Below are 20,366 nucleotides of genomic sequence, written 5' to 3'. Positions count from 1 at the left end.
CAGACAAGGAGTCCCTGTATAATCAGCTCCCACCCCAGAGGTGGCTGCAGGGCTCAGGGACACAGCAGGACACGCCCCAGGGGGGGCAGGGGACGGACCTGTTACAAACCTCAGAGACTTTTCAAAATGTTTTATTAACTAAAACAAAAGTGGGGAAAATTGGGGGGGGAGGGGAATCCACAGCAAGGAGGGACCAGCGAGACTGGGGCATCTGGTTCCTAAAAGCCCCCTTTACAGCTGGGCTCCTCCCAGTCCCTGGGTGGCTCAGATCAGCTGGCATCACAATTAAACATAACCCCAGACGCTGCGCGTCAAAAGTTCTCGCTCTAAGTCAAGCTGGGCTGACTTGAGGGGGCTATGGGGCTAGCTCGGACGGGGGGGGGGGGCATGGGGCCAGCCCTCCACCCCCTGGTGCCCGCTACAGCCCTCCACCCCCTGGTGCCCGCTACAGCCCAGTCACTGTCTCCAGCTTGCGCTCGTGGAAGAAGCGGTGGGGCTGGCGTTTGGAAGACTCTTTGCGGGCAAAGAAGGACAGGACGGAGCGGGTGCCCTTCTGAGCAGGGTCATCCTCACTGTCATCCCTGAGGAGGGAATAAGAAATGAACGGGGCCCTGGCAGCCACACCCGTTAACGCTCAGCTCTCTCCCACACACATAGACAGGGTGCCAGGGCGGGCTGGGATGGGCAGAGCCGGCCAGGGGTGCTGGGCTCAGTTGGTGTCTATTCTGGTCCTGTGTATACAGGGACCCCTTGCCTGGCGCTGAGAGGTGACCACCTCTGGGGTGGGGCGCAGGGGCTGTTTATACAGGGATCCCTTGCCCAGCGCTGAGATGCAGCCACCTCTGGGGTGGGGCGTGGGGGCTGTTTATACAGGGATCCCTTGCCCAGCGCTGAGATGCAGCCACCTCTGGGGTGGGGCGCAGGGGCTGTTTATACAAGGATCCCTTGCCTGGCGCCGAGAGGTGACCACCTCTGGGGTGGGGCGTGGGGGCTGTTTATACAGGGATCCCTTGCCCAGCACTGAGATGCAGCCACCTCAGGGGTGGGGCGTGGGGGCTGTGAGCCTGCACAGGACGATAATGAAACCGCATGGGGTAGGGCCCCTCTATGCGGCGTCTGAGGGGCTGCGGAGTCCCATACCCCCCCATCTCGTCTGCCTTCTCTCTCCTCGGGAGGGATCCACACCCAGCTGCTTCAGCATCCGGGCAGCTGCCAAGGTCGTGCCTGGGAAGGGGAGGCGCCAGGCATGGGAGGCACTGAACTGTGTAGCCCCCGGGATTCCCCTATCCCACATATGCATGTAGGACGAGCCGGTGGGTGGTGAGGGGACTCCAGAGCGGGAAGGGAGCTGCGCCCAGCACCCCTATGCATGCCGGGGGGACGGCAGCGGAAGGCCCCCGACAGCAGCATGGCGTGCTGCCCTTCCCCCCATGGCGAGTTAGTGCTGGCAGGGCCCGGGGGGCAGCAGGGGCGTAATCGGGGGTGGCAGGGCCGTCGCTTGGCATTGGAGCCAGCTCCTCTGAGCCGCTATGGACGGTGCCCGCGGGCCTGGGAGCTTGTTAGAGCCCATCGCTGTCAGGTGGGGGGCAGGGACCCAACCATGGGGGGGAGGGGTCAGTCTGAGGTCAGGCCTCCTGTAGGGATCTAACAGATTGGTACCTTCAGTCCCCCCACCCCACCCCAAATCACCTACCAGCGCACGGGCACGGCCTTGCTCTCCAGGATGGTCTGGGCCGTGCTCCAGCTGAAACGCACGAACTGGGGGTACCCGAACACAGGGTCCAGGCACTGCGCCAGCCACTCCTTGGTCTTGGGATCTGGGGGATGGGGAGTGGGGGGGAGATGAGAGTGGGGGGGGGGGGAATGCACCAGCCACAGACGCTCTCCCCACCCCATGTCCCTGACTGCCAATGGGGGTACCTCACAGCTTTCCAACCAGTCAGGACTCCTGGGTTCTATCCCTGGCTCTGGGAGGGGGGGTGTCTCGTGATTAGAGCAGGGGGGCTGGAAGCCAGGACTCCTGGCTTCTACCCCCATTTCCACCTCTGCCGTCCCCCCCCAACCTCAGCACGTCCCTTAGCTTCCGTCTCGGTCTCTGGAAGGCAGATCAGAAATCCAGCCCGATGCAGCCGAGGGGGTTAAAGGCAGGCCAAGGCCCAGGGGGCTCGGAGCCTGGCAGCGCAGCCCCCACCCCTCGGCAATGCAAAAGCCTGGAAGACGGGAGAAGATCCCAGGTCACGGGCGCCCTCTGGCGAGCGAAAGTGAACACAGCTGGTCAGTAGGAGCCGGGTGAGAGAGACGGGGCTGGGGTCATCTAGGAAGGGGGCAGGATACCGGGCTAGATGGGCCCATGGGGCAGCATCTGTTTATCATCAGCTCCTAGATAAGCAAATAGCTCCACCTTGTGGTCAGACCTATCACTGACCCTGAGATTTCACAGGGGGCGGGGAGGGGGGTCATTTACCATTGGGGTACCCAGACCCATACTCCATCCGCACGTCCCCCAGATCCTCCGGGAACGTCCAGTTCTTCACAGCACGATCCCGCGCCACCTGCCAACACAGACAGGAGTCAGTTCAGGGCAGCGCCGCTAGGAACATTGCCCCCTAGCTGTTTCTACAGGGATCCGTCGCCTGGCGCGGAGATGCAGCCGCCTCTGGGGAGGAGCGCAATGGCTGTTGAACGGCCATGCAGCATTTGGGACAGGAAGTGAGGATGAATCCCCCAGTGTGGCGCCGATTGAGGGAGGCCCAATGGAACGCCCTCATTAATTCGCCCAGGAGATCCCAATAACACCCCGGTAAGTGGAGCTGGGTGTCTCCATATTCCGCAAACCTGCCCAGGTCCAGTGCCCCGAGGAGGGCAGGGGGCCTGGTGACTCCTAAGCACACAGCAAGAACCAGCCCATTCCCCACCGGGCCCCCTGAAGAGGGGGGACCCCAAAGCCTCACCTTGGCACAGATGCTGGCTGCGCTGACGATGGGGAAGAGGGAATCAGCCTTCGGCCTCACGGTCACCTCGAGCTCCGGAAAGTGCCGCTTCAGCTTCTCCTGGTACTTCTCTGCCGGCCCCACCGTGTCCACGAAGACCTGCCAGGCATGGGGGGAACCCACAAGAGATGTGAAGGCGGTGGTGTCAGGTCCCCTCCTGCCCCCGCTACAACTTGTGCTGGGACCAGGGCACCACGTGGGGAAGCCGCTGCCCTGTTGCCGTATAGAGAAACTGAGGCACGGAGAGGCTGGCAGGAAGTGGGGGGAGCAAGGGTGCATGTCAGCGCTATGCCCACAGCGGTCCCCTTTGCCAACCCTGGCTAAGCCTGTGATCGGGGCACCCTGCGGACAGAAATCTGCCCCATGGGGAAACTGAGGCGGGGGGGAGAAGACTGCGGCCGGCTCACCTCTGCCACCTGCACTCCCGCGTCCAGCACGTGCTGTATCAGCCCGATGGCCGTGTCGTGGGACAGGGCGTTGAGGTTGTATTTCGCCCTGGCCGGGAGAGGAGAGGGGTTAGCATTTACCAGCCAGAGACCCGGGCCTCACTGCGCCAGGCGCTGCACAGACACAGAGCAACCCCCTCGAGACTCTCCAGCTGCCTCACCCAAACAGGGCTCCGGCTCCTAGGGTTAATAGGAGCAGGGAAGGGGGACACGGGGCCTTTCCCCTTTGGGGGCCGCTGGCTGATTTGGCCCCAGGCAGAGGGAGGATATGGGACACGGGGCCTGTCCCCACTAGGGGGCGCCGGTGACCCGGGGCTCTCACCGCTGCTGCATGCTGGTGCTGATGAGGTTGGGCGAGAGGATGTGCAGGGCCCAGCCCACGAAGTCCCTGGCCCCGTCCAGCGTCCCAAACAGCTGCTCCCGCTCGGCCTCTGTCAGCGTCTTCGAGTCTGAGGGGGGAGGAAGGGGGGACACTAGGGTCGGCTTCCGCGAGATCGGGGGGGGGGGGGGGGGAAACACCCTCATGATCCAACATTCCCTCTATGAGGCCCTTACTGCCCCTGCTGTCCCCATCCCCTGCCCCCGCTCTCCTCTCCCCACTCAGATCCATATCCCCCCTGCCCCCCCTCCACCCCATTGCAGCCCCATCCCCCAGCCTCAACTCTCCAGACCCTCCCCGCTCTGTCAGTGCTGTACCAGAAACCAGAATTCCCCCCCCCCCCCGATCTCCCCCCACTGAGATCCCTGGGCCCCTCCCCCGGGGGGGAAGCACAGGAGGCCGGGGTGGAAGTTGAGACCCCCCCACACACGATGCCCTTGTCCTTACCCGCCATCTTCAGAGCTCCCAGCTCCTCCTGCTTGGCCAATGGGCAGTAGCAAACACCATAGACCATGGGACCTGGGAGGGGAAACAGAGGCACAGATGGGGGGGGGGGCAGGGACACGGATGGGGGGGCAGCCGAACCCAATCCAGCCGGTGCAAGAGCTTCCTCCTCCGCAACTCCCACAGCACTGGGGGAGGGGCAATCAGCCCTGACCACGCTATGGGGAGAGGGGTAACTGGGCCGGCCTCGTCTAACCCCCCAGCCAGCTATGGGGCTCCGCGCTCTTCTCTCCCAGGGCAGGTGGACCCACCTCCCCGGCAGGGAGTGGTGTGGGGGGAAATCCTGTGAGATGCCTTGTGCTCCCACGCCCTCCTCACTGTACCGGGGGCTCCCCCTTCAGGAGCACAGATAGGGAGGGCCCCTCCCCTATCGCTCAGTATGGGGGCCCCCTATCCCCACCCTTATGCAACGCTGGGGGGTCCCTGCTCTATGCAATGCTGGGGGCTCTGCCCCCATACAATGTGGGGGTTCCCCCGTGCAATGCTGGGGGGTCCCCTTGCCCAGCCCCCCGTGCAATGCTGGGGGTCGCCCTGCCCAGCCCCCGTGCAATGCTGGGGGTCGCCCTGCCCAGCCCCCGTGCAATGCTGGGGGTCCCCTTGCCCAGCCCCCCGTGCAATGTTGGGCGGTCCCCTTGCCCAGCCCCCCGTGCAATGCTGGGGGTCGCCCTGCCCAGCCCCCCGTGCAATGCTGGGGGTCCCCTTGCCCAGCCCCCCGTGCAATGCTGCCCCCCCCGTACCCAGCACGGGCCCCCTGCCGGCCTCATCGATGCCCAGGCAGCAGGGCCCGGCCCTGCACAGCTCGGGCACGGGGGAGCCCAGGCGGCAGCTGCCCGCGTTGTCCCGCTCGAACTCCGCCAGCTCCATGTTCCGCGGGCGGGCGGGCGGGCGCGCGCGAGGCCCCGAGCCCTGCCCAGGGGCGGGGCCGGCCTCCCACAGACGCCTGGGAGTTGTAGTTCTAGGGGAGGGGAAACCCCGCGCTTGAGCTCTGGGGTTGGAGGTCAGAGGTCAGGACTCCTGGGTTCTAGGCCAGCTCTGGGAGGGGAGTGGGGTCGAGTGGTTAGAGCAGGAGGGGGCTGGAAGCAGGACTCCTGGGTTCTATCCCAGCTCTTGGAGGGGAGTGGGGTCGAGAGGTTAGAGCAGGAGGGGGCTGGGGGGGGACTCCTGGGTTCTATCCCTGGCTTGGGCGTGTGTGTGTCAGGACTCCTGGGTCCGTTTACACCAGATTCATTGCATCACCTTGGAATGAGTCATTCATTGCCACTTTCTAAGAGCCACCGCTGATTGTGGGGCCCAAATTGGGCCCCCTCCCCCGTGAGTTCCACAGATCCTATTAGAAACCTCTAAGGACCAGGCTCTGAAGTGCCTGGGATTGGATCGCAGCCCATGTCCCTTGGAGGGGAAAGGCCCCATCCATGTCCCTCCCATTCCCACATCCCCCACCTGTAGCTGTGCATGGCACGGGGTAGCATTTAGGAATGAAGCGGGGGGGGGGGCTGTATGTGGTGGTTAGGGGGCCTTTGCCGGGGGTTCTGTGTGCTCTGAGGGGGGCATGTACATGGGTAAAATCCAGTGCCATTCACAAGGCCATTCATAAAGCCATAAACAAACCCTAAGGAACAGTCCTAATAACTATGCCCTAATTCCCCAGCTCCGCCGACCCTCCGGAAGCCTCAGAGCCTCGGGATCATTGCACCAGTGGGGAAACTGAGGCACATGGGGCTGGGGTGAAACTCCCCGCCGCGGCAGGCAAGGGAATAAAACATCAACAGACTCCACAGAGTCATGAGTGATGATAAATAAACCCAACTCAGTCCAGAGCTTGGCCCCAAGTCCCCTAGGGAGCCTCCCCCTCATGGGCTGTGGGGTTCCTGCAGGGCAGCATTGCAACCCCCGCTCGCCTGCACTGTAGCGCGGAGCACGGGACTGCTGGCCCCACCCCCCTCTGTGCAATGCTGGGGGGGCCCATAGCCCCGCCCCCGTCTGCAACGCAGGGGGCCCCATACATGGCCCTGGCTGTCCCCCCTCTGTGCAATGCAGGGAGAGAGCCCATAACCTCGTCCCCCTCTGTGCAATGCGGGGAGAGAGTCCATAACCCCGCCCCCCTCTGTGCAATGCAGGGGGGGCTCTGTGCAATGCAGGGGGGCCCCGTAGCCCTGCCCCGTGCAATGCGGGGAGTCCCCTTGGAGGTCTAATCCCCGCCCCACACCCCTAGCTTTATCTAGTCTCCACCTCCCCCCTCTCTCTGCTCCAAATGGACCAGCCCAGCCTGGAGGGGGGCGTGGAGGGGGGGGGTGGCTATAAGACCCGGCTGCAGGCGAGCTGTGCACGCGCCGCGGAGCAAGAGGCTGGTTTTGTGGTGGGAGCACGCAGCGACAAGGTGGGTGCTTGTGTGTTGCGTGCTCCTGGCTGTGCCTGGCAAGGCCGGGTTTGCGCTGGGGGCTGGGGGCATTTCTACCCCCCGGGCCTGTTGCGTGCTCCTGGCTGTGCCTGGCAAGGCCGGGTTTGCGCTGGGGGCTGGGGGCATTTCTACCCCCCGGGCCTGGCGCTTCTCTCGTGCAAAGTGGGGAAGGGGAAGGTTACAGGGCTTCTCCCCCCTCCAGGGGCTGCTTTCTCGCCTGCAGGCCTTGCAGAAGGAGCCACGCAGGGGGTTGTTTCATGCCAGGGCCTGGCAATGCTAAAGGGGCCTTTTGTCCTCTCTCTCCCCCCAGTTTCTGCACCTATTTTTGGTGGGCCCTGAACTAGGTTGCAGCCTCGATGCTTCGCTGCCTGGCTTGTCCCAGCAGCTCCATCCTTTGTGGCTTTGAAAGCATAGGGGGGCGGGTGAGGCGAGGCTCCTGAATCGTCCTGGGCCTCTCTTGCCTTAATTTACGTGCTAGCTCCTGACTTCTTCCAGCAGGTGCCAACCACTAATGGTGCATCAGGGTTTTCCTGGGTGGGGCTAGTGGGTTAACGTTGCCCCTGGGACCTGGGGGGTTGTAACTTTCTCACGTGGCTGGCTAGGGAAGAAACTGTTATGGGGGGCAGTATCTCCATCTTGCACCCCTGGAAACAGTTGTGGGGCTGGAAGAGAGGCTGATCCGTGAGTGGGGCCCTAGCAAGGTGAATTCTAGGCTGCTGTCTCATGCCCTGCTGTGAACTGCTGCGCTGGGAGCATTTCGCCTTCGCTTTGCACTGGTCAGGCCTTTCCAGACAGTAGCATAGAGGCGATTTGGCTTGTGGGTCTTAATTCGCACTTGGGTTTTGTCCAGTGAGTTTCCTCCGTGTCCTGCTGCCGTACTGTTCGGCGAAGCCCGGTTAGTGCAACTTCTAAGGGGGCAGGGAACCGAGCGACTTCAGGTGGCTAGTAGACATTGCGGCTGGAGGCATAGCGTCTTTACATGCCCCTTTGCTGGGAGGTGGCCCTGCTCCTGCCAAGGTGGCCTCACAACAGCTGAGCGGCGTTGAAGATCGCTGTGCTGGTAGCAGAGACCCTGTAGTGTCAGGTGCTCCAGGGACACCTGTGGGAAGTGGCCCCTGCCCTGAGGTGCTTACAGGACACAGGGCAGGAGCTGGAACTGAGGCATGAAGCTGAAAGTGACTTGGCGAAGGTAACTCACCGGGCCGGCCAGGGACGGAACCCAGGTCCTTAAACCATAACCTGCTTTCAGCTCTAAAGACTCTTGTGCCGACACTTAGCTTGCACCATGATGACGAATCCTGGGTGCGGTGCAAACTGCCTTGGAGTGCAGCTGCCTCTGGGGTGGAGGCTAACACTGCAGGGAGAAAGCGCTTTTCCCCCAATGACACTAGGGCAAAACTCCCGATGGCTTGGAGTCCTTTGGGGGGATTCTGCCCACGCCGACTAGGGTGGCTCTTGTCCAAAAAGACCCCCAAGCAGAGCCGTGTGTCCTGCGATGGCTCTGTGCTCTTGCTTGCGGTGTCTGTCCTGTCTTGGTAGTGAGCAGGACCCCCTGGGCTTGGTACTGTGTGGCCACAGAAGGAAAACCCAGTAAAATTCTTGCCAGCCCGTATCTCTTCCCCACTGGCTTAGCCGGCCTCATCCCGCAGCGAAGCCATCAATTTCCAGGTCTCTGAGCTGAAATTAACAAGGCCCTGTTTAAAATAATGGGAGCTTGGGGGCGTCCTTTTCTCTGTCCGCTCCACTAGCATGGACTGAGAGCAGGGCTGTCACTTTCAATGCTGTCGGTGTGGAGTGCTGGGAGTCAGAACTCCTGGGTTCTTTCTCTATCCCTAGGTTTGCACTGACCCGGTTTGCCAAATCACCAATTAGCATCGTTGATTTGCACAATTTTGGGGATGAAAAGTGCTTTGTATGTATAAAGTGCTGCTCGCATACAGGAAGCTAAGAGGGGTGAGCTGGGTAATTGTGATCGTGGTGGGCTGCGTGGGTTCACACCGGCACAGCTGTACCTGTCTGCACCTGGGGAGGAGATACCACCATCCTTCTGCCCTCCCCCAAAAGATCTCTACCCTCCATTAGCTCGGCAGTTCCTGGGTTGTACCTGTGCTGGGGTGGGGGGGATGCCCACTGGGTCTACCATTCTCAGTGCCAACCCGGAACAGCTAGTGGGATGTGAGTGACTCTCGTGTGACTGGGGGCTCAGTGCTGGGATTGTCTGATCACCCAGATCGGAGCTGGGAGGGAGATGATTGGGATGGACTGGGAGGGGGCGTTGATATTGGGACTGGTCTGGGAGCTGGTATCGGCTCAGAAATCCAGGCACTGGTGCTGTGAGACCTCCTGGAAGTCTGGGCCCCTCTGGTCCATCTCCAAGCTACCCCATTGCTGCAGAGAATGGGAGAATCTCCTCACAGTTGCTGGCCAGACCCACTGACTGGTGCCACCTGTCCTGAGCTCCGGCTTCTCTTGCAGGACATGGCTTCTGGTAAGGCTCACGTTGGCAAGCCAGCCCCCGGCTTCCACGCCACGGCCGTGGTGGACGGAGCCTTCAAAGAGATCAAACTCTCAGACTACAAAGGTGAGAGAAACCACCTGAAGGCTCTGCCCTGAGCCCCTGCTAACGGGGGGGCCTAGCTGCTCCCCTGACACAAGGCACTGGGAGTGGAGCTGCGGGGAGCTCCCCCCACAGCCAGCGCTCCTTCCCTGCTCCTCACAGCGCCCCCTGCTGGTACAGGATTAGCAGGACATTCTGCATCCATGAATACTGGGGCACTCTACAGGGGATCCTGCCAGAATCTCTGTCTGCCTGCATGGCGATGGGGAACGGGGTCACAGCCTCTAGACCAGGGGCAACCAAACTACAGCCTGAGGGCCACATCTGGCCCTTCAGACATTTTCATCTGGCCCTCGAGCTCCTGCCAGGGAGCGGGGTCCGGGGCTTGCCCTGCTCCGCGCATGCTGTGGCACCGCGTGACTCCCAGGAGCAGCGGCATGTCTCCCCTCCGGCTCCTACGCGTAGGGGCAGCCGGGGGCTCTGTATGCTGCCCCTGCCCCAAGCACCGGCTCTGCGGCACCTATTGGCCAGGAACTGCAGCCAATGAGAGCTGCAGAGGCGGCTCCTGTGGACCAGGCAGCACGCTGCAGCTTCTGGGAGCTGCTTGAGGTAAGCGCCACCTGGATCCTGCATCCCGACCCCCTCCTGCACTCCAACCCCCTGCCCTAGCCCTGATTTTCCCCCCCCTCCTGTCCTCTGAGCCCCTTGGTCCCAGCCCAGGGCACCATCCTGCACCCCAACCCCTCATCACCAGCCCCACAGTATGCACCCCCAGCTGGAGCCCTCACCCCCCTGCCCCAGTCTGGAACCCCCTCCCACACCCTGAACTCCTCGTTTCTGGCCCCAATCCCCAATTTTGTCAGCATTCGTGGCCCGCCTTACAATTTCCATACCCAGATGTGGCCCTTGGGCCAAAAAGTTTGCCCATCCCTGCCCTAAAGGGAGGGGTGGGGTCCCCTGTGGGGCAGAATTAAAGTCCTGTGGGGAGGGAGGACCTTGCAGTTTTGACAACCTGCCTCTGGGCAGGCAAGTGTGCAGCGCTGTCTCTTTAAGAGATCAATTGGGGAGGGGGACCCTGTGTATAATCCAATCAGCTGGCTTGTGATTGGCTGAGCCTGGGCTTGAGGGGGACCAATCCCAGCACCTCCTGGGGGAGACCCTGTAACCAGATCAGCTGGCTTGCAAACAAGGCCTCCAGGGATGCAATGGGGGGGGGGGGGCACAGGGTCTCTGCCAATGGCTCCAGCACCTGACACCCCCTCCCATCACAGAGCCCCTGCTGACCTGTTATCCCCCCCCTCTGCCCCCCCCCCCCCAGGCAAGTACGTGGTGTTGTTCTTCTACCCGCTGGACTTCACCTTCGTTTGCCCCACCGAGATCATCGCCTTCAGCGAGCGCGCCGAGGATTTCCGCAAGCTGCGCTGTGAGGTCCTGGGGGTCTCTGTGGACTCGCACTTCACCCACCTGGCCTGGTGCGTGGGGGGGAACATGGGCAAGGTCTCCCCGCCCTCTAGGGGGTGCCAGCCCCAGGCTGGGAGACTGGCCGGGTCAGGGGGGCCCATCTCTGATCTGGCCCTAGGGGGATGGTGGGGAGTAGCTGGTTCAGGGGGTGGTGGGGAATGAGACATGATGGGGTGGGGGTCTTCCCCTCTGGGAGGGGCTGGCTATGATCGTGACCCAGACTAATGCAGCAGGAAACATGGTTTCCACCTGTCACGTGCTGTGGGTCTCTGTCTCCTTCCGAAGTGTCCCAGGCCGGTGACCGAAATGCCCCCTAGACACCCCTCTTCATTCATGATGAGTGTGAGGTCAGGACCTTGCCAGCCCTGCACAACGGGCCTGGCACCACTGCCTGGGGCGGGGGGTGGGGGGACTGCCTGTCCAGTCCCTTAACCCGTCTGGAGCTGGTACCGGGCCCCTAGGGATGGGGAAGGGCCAGAGGGGTCAGAGCCCCTGGGTGCCAGGGGTTGAAACCGCCCCACAGACCAGTTCAAATGCCTCACAAGCTATCAAAAAGCCCCATGCTCCCTGGTCAGATGTGGGGCTGGGGTGGGGTCCGTCCATCCCTCCTTGCTGTGGGGGAGACACTGGGCTAGAATCCAGCAGACGTTACCAGCCGGCCCAGAGGGGCGTGGCGGGGTGGGCCTCTACTGGCTTTATCTGGGGCACCCTCTGTGGAGCAGCCTTATCACCCGTAGCCACTGGGGACCGGGCCCAGCCAGAGACAGGCCTGTAACAGGGGGTGGGGAGTGGCTGGCTAATCTGGCATGTATCTTCCCCCTCCCCCCCAGCATGGGGCAATAGGGGGCTCATCTGCTTGCTACCCCCCCCAGTCTGAGCGCTGTCTCAGCTCCTTTGATTGTGTCTAACCTGGATGTCTGTCTTTTGGTAGTTGTGGGTAGGAGGGAGGGGAGATGCCCCATCACCAGCGGCTCTGGGGGAGTCTGGCAGGACCAGTTTTCTCCCCCAGCCCCCAATGCTGTGAGCCAGGAGGCATCTGGCCCGTGGCTGGCAAAGGGTCGGGTGGTGCCGGAGCCCACTGACCTGCTGCGGGCTGGGCTGTGCCCCCGAGGGGGAGATGGTGGCCGACGCACCGGGGCCAGGTGGCCTCATTCCCTGGGGTCGCCTCTGCTGGGGAGCCGGTGCTGGGGGCAGATCTAGATTTGGGGGTCCCTGTGGCTGGGATTGGGGGTGTACCACAGCGTGGGACTAACCCCCTTGTCTCCCGGTAGGGTCGACACCCCACGGAAAGAGGGGGGTCTGGGCGCCATAAACATCCCTCTGCTGTCGGATCTCACCCGCAGGATGGCCGCCGACTACGGGGTGCTGAAGGAGGATGAGGGAATCACCTACAGGTGTGTGGGGGCGACTGACAGCCCTTGTGGCTGAGCTTCTGGGGTGGGGGGCAGCCCGGAGGTCACTTGTGCTGAGGACCTGCTCTGGTCTCCCTGTGGAGGTTTTGGGGCCCCACTGGAGCTCTGCTCCCCAACGTCACAGCAGCGCTAGCTAATGTCGAAGGACGCCCTACGGCCGGCGAAGGGTGGGTGTGTTTGGCGAGCGGGACGCTGATCGGGGAGCCGGGGGAGTGTGTGGGAACAGTGAACACCAGGGTGGGGTATATGGGGGGTCAGGGAGAGACGGAAGGAGCTCCATGGGATGCCAGGCTGGGTGGGTCACTCGGGTATCGCCACCCTAGAGCCGGTCTTGCTCTGACTGAGGCTAGAGATCTCCCGTCTCCAGTGCTGAGATTTGGTGGGGTGGGGTCCCTGCTCCCTGGGGGGCTATTGCTTAGTACTGACCATGCAGGTGGGGCTGCCCCACATCCATTGGGGGGAGGCTGCAGGCCTTCAGATCCCATTGGATCCCCACCATGACAGATCTGGGGGGGCTTGTGCACCCCCATCCTTTGCTTCCACTGGGGTGTGATCCCTCTCCCTCCTCCCCCGCAGGGGCCTGTTTATCATTGACGACAAGGGCGTCCTGCGGCAGATCACGGTCAACGACCTGCCGGTGGGGCGCTCGGTGGAGGAGGTGCTGCGTCTGGTGCAGGCGTTCCAGTACACGGACACGCATGGGGAAGGTGAGGCTGGTCCCAGCCTGTGCTGGGGGGAGCTCTTGGGGGGGGCCCTGGGGTGAAGGCCAAGGCCCGCTTAGGGGAATGCAGGGACCAGCTGCAGCAGTGTATCTAGATGGGGTGGGTGCCCCACAGCTGGGGGGTGGGGCAAGAGGTCTGAGTTTGTTCCCTGGGGGGGCTCTCAACCCAGCTGTTTCAAGCTGGCTGCACACTCTAAGGGTTAGAGACACCCCCACCCCGGGCAGGAGGGGTGGGCTAGAACCCCATGCATGGACCTACGGTGCTTGCACCTCCATGCAGCCCTGGGCAGACCTCCAAGCTGGAGAGGAAAGGTTGCCTAGCAGTTAGAGTACTAACCTAGGACTTGGCATCTGTTGCGGATTGTGGGGGAGTTAGGGCCCTGCACCCCTCTTCCCGAGATTCACTGCGACTCTCAGCCAGCCAGTAAAGCAGAAGGTTTATTCAAGGACAGGAACACAGTCTCAAGCAGAGCGTGTAGGTACGACCAGACCCCCCTCAATTAGGTCCCTCTGGGAGGTTCAGGGAGCTTAGACCCCAGCTTGGGGTTCCCTGCGTTGCACCACCCAGCCCCAACCGAAACTAAACTCCCAGCCCCTCCCGCTGCTCCTCTCCTTTGTTCAGTCTCCCGGGCAGAAGGTGTTAATTCTCCCCACCCCCGTTCCTGGCTCAGGTTACAGCTCAGGTAGCTCCCTTCAAGGGAAGTCCCACATCCCCACTGCAACCCCCCTGCAACATTCCCAGGTCAAATCTGCCCTGCTCCCTGCTCCGTCACATCTCTCCCCCCTTCGAGACTGAACTGAGCGGGGTCACTCTGACCAGTGACCTGGGGAAGTTCAGGGCTCCCTCTCCGGGACAACGCGTCCGCTATCAGGTTGTCACGTCCCTTCACATGGACCACGTCCATGTCATAATCCTGCAGGAGCAGGCTCCATCTCAGGAGCTTGGCGTTGGCTCCTTTCATCTGGTGCAGCCAGGTCAGGGGAGAGTGGTCGGTGTGCACGGTGAAGTGACGCCCAAAGAGATATGGCTCTAGTTTCTTGAGGGCCCACACCATGGCCAGGCATTCCTTCTCGATGGCCGCGTAGTTCTGCTCCCGGGGTAGTAACTTCTTGCTCAGGTACACGATGGGGTGTCTCTCCCCCTTTTCATCCTCCTGCATTAACACCGCCCCCAGTCCTGTGTCTGAGGCGTCGGTGAACACCATAAAGGGCTTGTCAAAGTCTGGGTTTGCCAGAACTGGGCCACTGACCAGAGCCTCCTTCAGCGCCCGGAGAGCCTCCTGGCACTCCTCGGTCCAGACCACTTTGTCTGGCTTCCCCTTCTTGCACAGCTCAGTGATGGGGGCGGCTATGGCGCTAAAGTGGGGCACGAACCTCCGATAGTACCCTGCCATCCCAATAAAGGCTTGGACCTGCTTTTTGGTTTGAGGAGCGGGCCAGTCTCTGATCACCTCCACTTTGGCTGGTTCCGGCTTTAGGCAGCCGCTTCCCACCCGGTGGCCTAGGTAGGATACCTCAGCCATCCCCACCTTGCACTTCTCCGGTTTTACGGTCAGCCCAGCCTTCTGGAGTCGGTCCAGCACTTGTCTAACCTGGGATATGTGGTCCTCCCAGGTCTGGCTAAAGACACAGATGTCATCGATATACGCCACGGCAAAACTCTCCATCCCCCTCAGTAGCTGATCCACCAGGCGCTGGAAGGTGGCCGGCGCTCCCTTGAGGCCGAAGGGCAGGGTCAGGAACTCATAGAGCCCCAGAGGGGTGACAAAGGCCGATTTCAGCCTGGCATCTGCATCCAGCGGCACTTGCCAATAGCCCTTTGTAAGATCCATGGTGGTAAGGTACCGAGCACCTCCCAGCTTGTCTAGGAGCTCGTCCGGCCTGGGCATGGGGTAGGCATCGGCTACAGTGATGGCATTGAGCTTCCGATAGTCCACACAGAACCGGATCGACCCGTCCTTTTTGGGGACCAGCACCACCGGCGAGGCCCAAGGGCTGGAAGACGGCTGGATCACCCCCAAAGCCAGCATGTCATTGACCTCTCTTTCCAGGTCCTGAGCAGTTTTCCCTGTGGCTCGGAAGGGGGAGCATTTTATAGGTGGGTGCGATCCTGTCTGCACCCGGTGGACAGTCAGATTAGTGCGTCCAGGCTGGTTGGAAAACAGCTGCTGGTACAGATGCAGCACCCCTCCGATCTCAGCTCGCTGGGCAGGGGTTAGCCGATCAGAGAGGGGAATTGCTTCCAGGGGGAAGCCAACTCTTGTCCCAGGGAATAGATCTACTAAAGGGTCATCTCCCTGCCCCTCCCACTGTCCACACACGGCCAACACCATATTCCCCCTGTCATAATATGGCTTCATCATATTCACATGGTACACCCGGTGGTGGTGTGCCCGGTTCGACAGCTCCACCACATAGTTTACCTCGTTTAGTTGCTTGACAACCTTGAAGGGCCCTTCCAGGCGGCCTGGAGTTTGTTTTTCCTCACGGGGATGAGGACCATCACCTGATCCCCAGTGGCGAAGGCGCGGGCCCGTGCTGTGCGGTCATACCAGACCTTCTGCTTCCTCTGGGCTCTGGCCAGATTCTCCCTGGCCAGGCCCATGAGCTCGGCAAGTCGTTCCCGGAAGGTCAGGACATACTCCACCACCGACTCTCCGTCAGGAGTGGCCTTCCCCTCCCATTCGTCTCTCATCAGGTCGAGGGGCCCCCTTACCCGCCTTCCATATAGCAGTTCGAAAGGCGAAAACCCGGTAGACTCCTGGGGTACCTCCCTGTACGCAAACAGCAGGTGAGGTAAGTACTTGTCCCAGTCCTGCGGGTGCTGATTCATAAATGTTTTCAGCATCATTTTTAGCGTCCCATTGAACCTCTCCACCAGCCCGTTGGATTGGGGGTGATATGCTGAGGCCCAGTTGTGCGGACCCCACATCTCTCCCACAAGCACCGGAGTAGGGCCGACATGAAGTTGGACCCTTGGTCCGTCAAGACTTCCTTGGGGAACCCCACTCGGCTGAAAATGGTCAGCAGCGCATCCGCCACAGTGTCTGCTTCAATGGACGATAAGGGCACTGCCTCGGGGTAGCGGGTGGCGAAATCTACCACCACCAGGATGTATTTCTTCCCAGACCGGGTCGTCTTGCTGAGAGGTCCCACTATGTCCATGGCCACCTTCTGGAAAGGCTCCTCTATGATGGGCAAAGGTCTCAATGCTGCCTTCCCCTTGTCCCGGGCCTTCCCCACCCTCTGGCAGGGGTCACAGGATCGGCAGTACTGCCGGACGTTGGTGAAGACCCCGGGCCAGTAAAAGTTCTGTAGCAGCCTCTGCCTGGTGCGCCGGATCCCCTGGTGCCCTGCGAGAGGGATGTCATGGGCCAGGTACAGTAGCTTGTGGCGAAACTTCTGGGGAACCACCAGCTGCCTCCTGATCCCCCACGACTCCACTTCCCCCGGGGGAGCCCACTCTCGGTAGAGGAACCCCTTCTCCCACAGGAACCTCTCCTTGCATCCTCTCCTCATGGTCTGTCCCACACTGAGGTCAGCCAGGCCCCTTAGCTTCCGCAGGGAGGGGTCCTTCTGCAACTCGGCCTGGAACTCGGCGGCTGAGGAAGGGATGGGGACCTGCTCCCTCTCGTCGGCTGGGTCGGAAGCCCCAGCCACCCCGCGGCCTGTCCTTGGGTGTTCCCTCCCCACCCGGGAAGGGTTCGGTGCCTCCGGTGGGACATCCTTCCCAAGGTCAGGGCGTAGTGCCCCTCGCCGGCTCTGGCTACGGGTCACGACTAAGGCGGTCTGGGGGCTGCTTGGCCAGTCCTCTAGGTCCCCCCCCCATCAACACCTCAGTGGGCAAATGGTGGTGCACTCCCACGTCCTTGGGGCCCTCCTTGGCCCCCCATTTCAGGTGTACCCTCGCTACGGGAACCTTGAATGGGGTCCCGCCCACCCCGGTCAGGGTCAGGAAGGTGTTGGGCACCACCCGATCTGGGGCCACCACCTCGGGCCGGGCCAGTGTCACCTCTGCGCCCGTGTCCCAGTATCCATAAACTTTCTTCCCATCCACCTCCAGGGGAACAAGGCACTCGCTCCGCAGGGACAGCCCCGCGCCAACCCTGTAAACGGAGAACTTTGAATCCGGAGCATCTGGCCCCCCAGAGAAGCTGGCCGGGGGCCCTTCTCTCTCTTGAGCAGTTGATAAGCTGCCAGCCCCTCTTGCGTGGGAAGCCTGCCCCTCGTCCGTCTGGGCCTCTACCAAGTTAACCCGGTGCGGGTTCGGTCTGCTCAGTCTGTCCTTGAGCTTGGGGCACTGGGCCCGAACGTGGCCTCTTCGGCCGCAGTAATAGCAGCTCAGGTCCCGTGGGTCCCCTCGAGCCGGTCGGTTGTCCCTGATGCTGGGCCTTCCCCGTGGGAGGGGATTCCCCATATTCCCCCTTTGGGAGGTCCCAGGGTGACTCTCTCTCTGCATCGCGGCGGGCCTGTTCCTTTGGGGCTCCTCCCTGCCACCCCCCTGACCGGCTCTTTACAAACTCATCAGCCAGCTGCCCGGCGTGTCGCGGGTTCTCTGGCTTTCTGTCCACCAACCACAGCCTCAGGTCGGATGGGCACCGCTCATACAGTTGCTCCAGTACCAGCAGTTTAATCAGGTCCTCCTTCGTCTGGGCCCACCAGCCCACTTGCTGGCGTATCTTTCCATGCGGACGGCTAGTTGCAAATATGAGATCTCAGGGGTTTTATCTTGACCCCGGAACCTTTCCCGGTACATCTCAGGAGTCAGCCCAAACTCTCGTAGCAGGGCCCTTTTGAATAGTTCGTAGTCCCCTTTCTCTGCCTCTCCCAGTTGGCGGTACAATGCCACGGATTTGGGGTCCAGTAAGGGGGTAAGGACCCGGAGTCTGTCCGCGGGATCCACCCGGTGCAGCTCGCAGGCCGTCTCAAAGGCCTCCAGGAAGTCATCCATGTCCTCCCCCTCCTTGTATGGGGCCATGATGCACTTATCAAAGCTCCGTGCAGTCCTGGGTCCCCCATCACTCACCGCAGCCGGGGGTTCGCTGCCCCTCAGTCTCGCCAGTTCCAGTTCGCGCTGATGCTGTCTCTCATTCTCCTGTCTCTGTCTCTCATTCTCCTGTCTCTGTCTCTCATTCTCCTCCCGTTCACGCTGATGCTGTCTCTCTTTCTCCTCCCGTTCACGCTGATGCTGTCTCTCTTTCTCCTCCCGTTCATGCTGACGCTGTCTCTCTTCATGCTGTCTCTGTTGTTCACGATCCTCCAGCTCCCTCAGTTTTAGCTCTTTCTCCCATTCCAGCCAATTCCGCTCCCCGGATGCCGAACGTCGCCGGGAGGCTCCTCTGCTGGCCGGCGGGCTTCGCCGGGGGGACCCCCTGCTGGCCGGGGGGATCACGGCGCCTTCGGTATTTGCTGGGCTCCTCCCCACCCTTCCCCTAGGCATAGGAAGGAGGGGTCTCGGGAAGCCCTCAGCAGCCGGCTGACCACTCCCAGCTGGGACAGACACTGGTGCCTGCGCTGCATTTGCCAGGCTGCTTCCCTGAGACACAGGGATCAGTTCATTCGCGCGATCTTCCGCCTCCAGCTGGGCAATGAGCTGTTCTTTGGTGAGCCTCCCAATGCGCAGCTGCCTCTGCTTGCACAGCTCCACCAGGTCGCTCTTAAGCCGCTTGGCATACATCTTCCTGCTGGCCACTCACCGGCCTGTGTGCTCACAGCTCCCCACAGTTCCCAGGGGGACCCTTAGTGTGCCAGCCCTTCTCGAGGTCACCGCCTCTCTGCCAGGGTCGAGCTGCAGACTCCTCCGCCCCTGGGACCACTCGCTGCGATCCCCCGGGGGACCCTGTTACTGCAAAAGTCCTTCTCGCTGGTCACACACTCCCAGGGGTAATAACCGTCTCTCTCCCACTCTTCAGCAGGCCTGGTCCCCGTCAATCCCCCTTCGTTTTACTGCTCCCCAGTCACTTACTGCAGGAAGCGCCGTCCACGGGGTGCAGTAGATCCCACCGCTGCCACCAGTTGTTGCGGATTGTGGGGGAGTTAGGGCCCTGCACCCCTCTTCCCGAGATTCACTGCGACTCTCAGCCAGCCAGTAAAGCAGAAGGTTTATTCAAGGACAGGAACACAGTCTCAAGCAGAGCGTGTAGGTACGACCAGACCCCCCTCAATTAGGTCCCTCTGGGAGGTTCAGGGAGCTTAGACCCCAGCTTGGGGTTCCCTGCGTTGCACCACCCAGCCCCAACCGAAACTAAACTCCCAGCCCCTCCCGCTGCTCCTCTCCTTTGTTCAGTCTCCCGGCAGAAGGTGTTAATTCTCCCCACCCCCGTTCCTGGCTCAGGTTACAGCTCAGGTAGCTCCCTTCAAGGGAAGTCCCACATCCCCACTGCGAACCCCCCTGCAACATTCCCAGGTCAAATCTGCCCTGCTCCCTGCTCCGTCACAGCATCAAACCCAGGTTTTCCTTGCCCTGCCTCAGTTTCCCCCTCTGCAAAGTGTGCGTGTGGGGGAATACGAAGCAGGGATGTCCTGCTCCCTCCTCTGGTCTCCTAACCCCTCTCCCCCGCTTTCTCCAGTGTGCCCGGCAGGCTGGCAGCCCGGCAGTGACACCATCAAGCCCACGGTGAAGGACAGCAAGGAATACTTCGCCAAGCAGCACTGAGCTGGGGGCAGCTGATGGAGGATCCAGTCTACTGTGAAGGGCCCCCCCGCGTCCCCCATTGGAAGGGGATATTTGGCAGGGTGGGGGATCCAAGAAGCTTGTGACTAAAGTAAAAGGGTTTGTTTGAAGAGGAGCCGGCTTGTGTCTGACACTTAATTTGGGGCAGGGGGGGGGGGGGAGGCTGGGTGACCCTGCTGGGGGGCAGAGGGTCCCATCCAGTTCCTGAGCAGGGCCCATCCAAGCCCCGGTGCTGAGGCCCTGTGGATCAGTTCAACCTCGGATGGAGCCCAGGTGTCTCACACCACTAGGTGGTGCTGTTGCCTGCATCTCGCTAGCTCCCTGGTGTGTGGCCAGCTCTGGGGAGGCAAATCCTGGTCTCCTAGAATATCAGGGTCAGCCTGCTCTGGGGGGGAGCCGGTTGCAGGGCCTGGGATTCTCTGCTGGGGGCATGAACCCCCTGAGGGCTCTTGGCTTCCCTCCCTCCCTCCCCCAATCGCAGCACAGCTGCCCCCAGGCTGGAAGGAACAGGGATTCCTGGTCCCAGAGGGTCCTGGCTCAGTGTTGCCAGGTTCTCGGCGGGGGGGGGGGGGGGCTGGGATCTGGCGGGGTGGGGGCAGCTGGATGGGGCACTGAGTGTTGGACTTGGAGGGGGTGGGGGCAGGGCATTGAGCTGTGCTCATCTGCCCCCCCTTAAACCCAGCCCCCTGCTGCTTTGGGGGGGGGGTGTGCTCTACAGGCATGTCCAGCCTCTGCACCTCATCTGCCCAGGCATCAGTCAGGCTGTGGCTGGCTGGGTTGGTGCTGTGCCAGCAGGGGGTGCCATCTGACCCCCAAGAGCCTGGC

At 61.9% G+C, this 20,366-nt stretch overlaps 2 protein-coding genes across 2 annotated transcripts; one reads left to right on the top strand and one right to left on the bottom strand.

Moving 5' to 3' along the window:
- Positions 1-115: 115 nt before the first annotated feature.
- Positions 116-5,234, bottom strand: RNASEH2A (ribonuclease H2 subunit A). Its single transcript, XM_024101277.3, has 8 exons — positions 5,057-5,234; positions 4,263-4,334; positions 3,759-3,885; positions 3,398-3,485; positions 2,952-3,089; positions 2,465-2,552; positions 1,694-1,817; positions 116-581 (listed from the first exon to the last, which is right to left on the bottom strand). The coding sequence occupies exons 1-8, from the start codon at positions 5,181-5,183 to the stop codon at positions 446-448; spliced, it is 900 nt and encodes a 299-aa protein (XP_023957045.1). The 5' UTR covers positions 5,184-5,234; the 3' UTR covers positions 116-445.
- A 1,305-nt stretch (positions 5,235-6,539) lies between these two features.
- PRDX2 (peroxiredoxin 2) lies at positions 6,540-19,656 on the top strand. The gene is made up of 6 exons (XM_065576460.1): positions 6,540-6,696; positions 9,193-9,298; positions 10,593-10,746; positions 12,007-12,129; positions 12,724-12,854; positions 19,438-19,656. Exons 1-6 carry the CDS (start codon positions 6,571-6,573, stop codon positions 19,521-19,523), a joined length of 726 nt encoding a protein of 241 aa, XP_065432532.1. The 5' UTR covers positions 6,540-6,570; the 3' UTR covers positions 19,524-19,656.
- The last annotated feature ends 710 nt before the right edge of the window (positions 19,657-20,366 follow it).

The sequence above is a fragment of the Chrysemys picta genome, chromosome 22 (genome assembly GCF_011386835.1).
Source record: "Chrysemys picta bellii isolate R12L10 chromosome 22, ASM1138683v2, whole genome shotgun sequence".
Taxonomy (NCBI): Eukaryota; Metazoa; Chordata; order Testudines; family Emydidae; genus Chrysemys; species Chrysemys picta.
The sequence above is the reverse complement of the archived record's forward strand: the minus strand, read 5'-3'. Positions and strand labels throughout refer to the sequence as shown.

Excerpts from the sequence above, each read along its gene's own strand:
- PRDX2 (XM_065576460.1), top strand. The coding sequence starts at position 6,571 with ATGGACCAGCCCAGCCTGGAGGGGGGCGTGGAGGGGGGGGGTGGCTAT. Across the intron at positions 9,299-10,592 it reads CAAACTCTCAGACTACAAAG|GCAAGTACGTGGTGTTGTTC; the intron begins GTGAGAGAAACC and ends CCCCCCCCCCAG. Across the intron at positions 12,130-12,723 it reads GATGAGGGAATCACCTACAG|GGGCCTGTTTATCATTGACG; the intron begins GTGTGTGGGGGC and ends CCTCCCCCGCAG.
- RNASEH2A (XM_024101277.3), bottom strand. The coding sequence starts at position 5,183 with ATGGAGCTGGCGGAGTTCGAGCGGGACAACGCGGGCAGCTGCCGCCTG. Across the intron at positions 3,886-4,262 it reads GGGAGCTCTGAAGATGGCGG|ACTCGAAGACGCTGACAGAG; the intron begins GTAAGGACAAGG and ends CTCCCCCCTCAG. Across the intron at positions 3,486-3,758 it reads AGCACCAGCATGCAGCAGCG|GGCGAAATACAACCTCAACG; the intron begins GTGAGAGCCCCG and ends TCTCCCGGCCAG.